At 43.6% G+C, this 5,848-nt stretch overlaps 1 protein-coding gene across 1 annotated transcript; it reads right to left on the reverse strand.

Annotated features, from left to right (window-relative positions):
* Nucleotides 1-206: 206 nt before the first annotated feature.
* On the reverse strand, nt 207-4,977 carry LOC141762716 (nidogen-1-like). Its single transcript, XM_074626733.1, has 6 exons — nt 4,672-4,977; nt 3,210-3,439; nt 2,529-3,109; nt 2,280-2,420; nt 1,580-1,831; nt 207-421 (listed from the first exon to the last, which is right to left on the reverse strand). The coding sequence occupies exons 1-6, from the start codon at nt 4,909-4,911 to the stop codon at nt 207-209; spliced, it is 1,659 nt and encodes a 552-aa protein (XP_074482834.1). The 5' UTR covers nt 4,912-4,977.
* Between the last annotated feature and the right edge of the window lie 871 nt (nt 4,978-5,848).

A 5,848-nucleotide genomic window follows, 5' to 3' on the forward strand; every position in this document is an offset into this window, starting at 1 on the left:
TAAAATGTACCTTAAAGGGAGTTTTGTCAAGTATTTAATACTGTTATCAACATGGGAGTGGGCAAATATGCTTGATTTATGCAAATGTATGTATTAATTAATATAAATCAATTAACAACACAAAACAATACGTAATGAGCTGCTGCTTCTATACACATACGATGCAAAATCGATGAGCGCGCTGTGTCTATTTATTGGTTTAGTTGTTAATTGTCCTTACGGTTTCTGTCGTACTGGTAGATCTCCTTGTATGGGTTGATCTGGACGGAGGATCCCAGCGGGATGGCGGGCAAACGTCCCTCCAGCTCGGTGCTCACCACCAGGTGGTCGTGTTCGTCGATTCCTTTAAACTGCTGCTTGATGCTCAGACGCTCGTTGCCGGGCTGGAAGATCACCTCGGCCTGCCGGGAAAACACCCCGCCTGCATGGACATGTGAGAAAGCAAACATGTGAGAGACTGAACCACGTCCTACAATAACATACGCTGACCGCAAACAAAGGTCTCCAGTCAGACTCGAGCCAAGGACATTGGGATTCATTGTAACCCAACTTTTAAAGGGCGGGTTCATTATTTTATTTTTTAACGCCAACTGCGTCTTCATGAGAGTCAGAACTTTCTATGACTCTCATGAAGATGCATGGCATGGAAAAGTCAGTCTTTAATAAAGTTGGTTGCCTTAAATCCATGGGCTCCAGTGTGCTTTGGACATGGTCTCTGAAGTCTCTCCTGTTACAAGATAGCCCTCTTCTGTGAGCCTGCCTACTACTCCTTGTGAAACGGTTGAAGCCTCCTTTCTGGACGCCACATTAGTTTGGATTCAAAACTCACAAAATAACACAAACAAACTAATCGATCGATGCAGCGGTAGACCAGCAACTTCCATGTTCTGTGAGGTTTAATTACTGTTTTTGTGAATGAAGTCTGGTCTGGTGGCTTTGAAGAGCGATATAACGGTTTCAGTTCCCCGTCAGAAAGGGCTGTCTGTCGGCGAGGTAAAGCGATGAAAATATTCTAAATATATCGTAAACTGATATGGATTTTTTTAGGTGGCTAAAATACATTTTTCTACAGCTCCTGTCCACAGCCACTTTACCTCAGAGTCAGACAGTCCTTTCTGTTGAAACTGAAGCCGTTATATTGCTCTCTTCAAAGTCAACAGAATCCATTCACAAAAACAGTAATTTGACCTCTCAGAACAGAGTACGCATACAACCCCTCTTCAAAAAATCTGAACTAACCCTTTCAGTTATTTCCAAACTTGGCACAACTTTGAGTCAGCTGGTGCTAGCGTTCACATTATTTATAACCTTATTGATTAGCTTCAATTCACTTACTTTGGTAACCTACGTCACTGCTTTTTGCTAACGGCTGAGTGGGCGTTTCCATTTGAACAAAAACGGAAAAGAACGCAGATGGACCCGCCCTTTAAGGCAACACATTTCAACATCTACATACATTATCCAAATCATTGTGAACATAGCAATAAATGCTGATGGCTAAAAATCTGCCATCTAGCACCAGACTGCACTTAACAACAACAACAACAACAACAACAACAACAACAACACGTCCCCTCACCGATCAGACTGAAGCCGTTCTGGTAGCCGGGCTGCTCCAGGGCGAAGGCCCAGCCGATGACTCCACCCAGGGAGGACAGCGGCAGCATGGAAGGTCCCACCTCCTCAAGGATGTTACTGATGGCCACGTAGGCCCGTCCGTCGTTGGCTACCACGTACGAGTGTAAGTCGTTGTTACTGAGCGTCACGGGCGAAGGCGAGTTCCCCACGAACACTCGACCGTTCACCTTTCCATTCATTCTCTGAGGTTTTCCTAGTAAACAACAAAGACTTGATTAGTAGAGAAGAAGTTCAGTAGTTCCAGTTAAGGATGTCAGGTTAGAGACAGTGTTGTCATGACAACAGTCCTGTTAGGAGGAAGTGATAAAAACCTGCACACTAACAAGACACTAAGTCCCGCCTTTTCCTGAGTAAGCTTCTGTTTCACCAGCTTATGTTCCTCAGTCTTTCTTACATGGCTAAAACAGTATCTTCACTAGTTTTAAAACTGAGCCCACTACAACCTAAAAATCACAAGTTGTGTTAAAGAAACTAGTGGCGTTAAAACAAATTTGTGTTAACGCATTAACTTTGACAACCCTAGTAGTTTTGCAAATTGCTTGACGGATACGATCCGTCTTCGCATCTTTCGAGTCACTTCATAAAAATCCAAGAAAACGTGCACCGTTAACAGTTTGGGTAACACCGAACATGCTTCTCACCTTCTGCGACACAGTCCTTCCCGTTCCCATAGTAGCCAGGCCTACAATGGCAGCAGTACCCGTTGCTGTAATCCCGGCAGTCAGCGAAAGCCGAACATTTGTGCCTGTTGTGGGCACACGTCTCCGAATTGTACGCAAATACTGTGAAAACAACCAAAGAAAGAAACCAACCAGGTTCAATAAAAATAAAACTCAAGAACTTTGAAAGAATTACCAAAGAAATAAACAAGTTTAGGCTACACGTTTTACCGTTCACATCAAGATCTTCGTCTACCACGACGATCTGGGGTTGTTGGGGCCGAGAATGGGGTGGCACTGGTTGGACTGGTTCAGGGTTGGTGTACCGTGGCTCGACTGGATCTGGGTCAGGGTACCGCGGCTTGACTGGAGGGTATCTAGGCTCAATGGGTTCAGGGACGGTGTATCTTGGTTGCAAAGGCTCAGAGACGGGGTATCTGGTCTCGGTTCGGTCAGGGTATCTCGGCTCAGATGGGTCTGGGTATCTTGGTTGAACCCTCTCAGGGTCGGTGTATGTTGGTGTGACTGTTTCCAGTTTTTCATAATCTGGTTCTTCAGTGTCTGGTTCGGCGTAATCTGGCGTGATGGTCTCATCTTCCGGGTATCTTCTGGGAGGCTCAGTTGGGAACTCCTGCTTTTCTTCTGGTACCACCTGGGGTTCCTCAGGTCTCCCTGGCAACATGGTTACGGAAGGTGTGGTGGCATCCTCCTCCTCAGGTTCGCTAATGACCATTCCTGGTGTAATGGCGACAAAGAATGGCGAGGAGCCGATCTCGTACACCCAAACTCCATTCTGTCCTGAGTTTGTCTTTCTGGTTGGAGAAAGGAAGGAAGAGTAATCAGTCTCGATGAAAAGACACTTCGTCATCATGTCAAAGTCGTTTTATATTCAAGCATAAATGAGATTCTTACTCCGCGAGTTCCCTGATGGAGGTCTCTTCATCGGTGGTGCTGCGGAAGTACGTCCCCTGTGATCCCCCCCAGAACCAGCCCTCCACGAGGCCTTCATTGAAGCCAGCCTCGAGGAGTTTACTCTCGCCCCCTACTGACGTGGAGAGAAACTGCAGGCCGTTTCGGGGGTACAAGAGGATGGCGCAGGAGGACGACTTCATAGACGCCACAACCAGCTGGAAAGTGTTTCTCTGAAAGTACAAAAGGGAGGTTGTTGAGCAGAAACTCTCAGTTTTAGTCCACTGGGACACATTAATCCTGATTTTCTAGCAGTAGAAGGAAATTGAATCTGGGAGTTCTCATTGGCTGCACATGTTTAAGAAGATTATTGACCATCTGGGAAAATCTGTGTGGAGGACAGTGAGCAGGTAATGGTAGTGTGAAGGAAAGCACTGTAAACTACACGGAGAGGACATGATAGCATGACCACCTGTAGAATATGTAAGTTATAATGAAAAATGAGGCGTACTGAGACGGAAACGTAATGAATGAGTCGCTGCGTCACGGTGTTCCCTCTGCAAAGTCCATTATATTGCACTGTCACTATTATTCCGCCAAAGAAAACAAAAAGGAAACATATGGTACTTTATTATAAATTGTACATAGTTATTTTTCGTGAATATTTGTTTGCAAACTGAGGCACTCAAGACTGACGTTGACGTAATGAAGAGCCTCTGTCATGAAGAGCAAAACAGCAAGTCGGACATTTTTGGAGGATAAAGAGTAAGAGTGCCCTACACTACACTACACAATGACTCATTAGTTTATAAGAACACGTGCAATCTACTACAAAAATAAATCATATATTTATGATACTTTAGGTCTGGGCAATAAAGTGGTGCAAGAATGAGTCTTAAAATCCAGAATTGAGTTAGCATTTTAGCACTTCTGTTTACTTCGTCTGGAAGTCAATGTGTTTTTTTGAATGTGTTTTTAGTTAGACGCCTGAAATAAGGTCTGCGGTTAACACAAGCTGAAGAGATTTTAACATCTTGTTCTACGACATAAAATAAATAAAAGTCAGTAAATATCCCACTCGTGAATTTTGAAGCCTTTATATGTGTTAAAAAAGGCGGTTGCTAACAAGTGGCTAAATGAGACAATCCAAAAAAAACATATAATAGTAAAACACTGACAGGGAACATTTCGCTGCACAATGAATACTTTTACTTTTCATACTTTAAGTACATTTTGCTGATAATACTCACATCATTTTACTGAAGTAAGGCTTTGAATGCAGGACTTCTACTTGTAGTGGAGTATTTTCACAGTGTGGTATTAGTACTTCTTCTACTTAGGATCTGAATACTTCTCTCACAACTGTATACCCATCAGATTCCAGTGCAAAAGTAAAACCACACACTTGAGATATGAAACGAATCATCCTCTGTCGGCTTCTTAAAAACCCCAAATAGCCCCTCACCTTAGTGTTCAGTCCGTCTCCTCGTCCAGACGTCCCCCGGGCGGCCATGTTCTCCCAGGTGACGATGAAGACGGTGGTGGGCTCCACTCCGTCGTCTCTGGGGAAAGCTTGCTGGACGTGCTCCGCGGCTCGACTCAGTACATCCGGGCTGCTGTCCCACCTGAAGTGGACCTTCCCCTGTCCGTCGCTGTCCTCCAGGTCTCCCAGCAGCGCTGCAATCATTTTGAAACTGGTGGGCATCTTTCCCAGGTACTCCTCCTCCGCCAGAGGCTCGACAACAGACACAAATCCATTCGTATTAATCTGGAACAGAAGACAGAAGGTTTATTGTTAATGACGGGTCTAATACAGTTTAAATACAGTGGATCGCATATATGTTTCATATATGTTTGTATGGAAGTTCATTTCCACCACTTGAAAAAAAAAAATAACCACATTTTTTTCTATTAATATCACATAATTATGACTCAGTATCTTTACCTCTGAGAAACCTTCTTTCCTTTTATCAAGAGGTAGGATCTAATTATTATGACGAATCTTGTAAGTGTGATTTTTTTTATTCTCCAACAAAGAGAAACTTCCTCATAAGATCTAATAATTATGGCTTAGTATCTCATTACGAGATTATTTTTTGTTTCCCCATTAGCTTCTGCTGAAGTGGTTACTAGTCTTCCCGAGGTCCATTATTAATAATAAATTAGAGACGTCACACCCGAGTTTACTGCGTTCCAGTACAACAAGACGGAAAACTTGTTTGCTCAAGCCAGGTTAGCCTTTATAAGCAATTGTTATCAATACCAGTTGATAACAAGGTACTACGCCAGTATTCTGCACATACAAACACCGTAACAACATGAGGACGATCGTTGAAGGGATCCAGTATCCCTTTGCTCTCGTCTCCCTTGGAAAGAACCTTTACTACACCGACTGGAGGAGGTAACACACTGTAGCGCCCCGATGGTTTCATCTGGTCACACCATCACTTTCAATCTGGAAAATATACAAGCAGAATTAGTAAACAAAGAAACAAAGTGATTTTCTATTTCCTACACACCTGAAGACTCTAATCAGTAAAATAATAATGTGCAGGCTGAGAGTCTGAGTGGATTTTAAATAAACATTACTGCTGCGCTGTAAACGCTGCTATTTTGAGCTCCGTTGTTTGACTGGAACTGTC

The sequence above is a fragment of the Sebastes fasciatus genome, chromosome 3, assembly GCF_043250625.1.
Source record: "Sebastes fasciatus isolate fSebFas1 chromosome 3, fSebFas1.pri, whole genome shotgun sequence".
NCBI lineage: Eukaryota > Metazoa > Chordata > Actinopteri > Perciformes > Sebastidae > Sebastes > Sebastes fasciatus.

Bases quoted from the DNA above. Each gene is read 5' to 3' on its own strand.
- LOC141762716 (XM_074626733.1), bottom strand. From the start codon at position 4,911: ATGCCCACCAGTTTCAAAATGATTGCAGCGCTGCTGGGAGACCTGGAG. The intron at 3,110-3,209 runs GTAAGAATCTCA...TTCTCCAACCAG, and splicing joins TCCATCAGGGAACTCGCGGA to AAAGACAAACTCAGGACAGA. The intron at 422-1,579 runs GTGAGGGGACGT...ATGTCCATGCAG, and splicing joins GAACGGCTTCAGTCTGATCG to GCGGGGTGTTTTCCCGGCAG.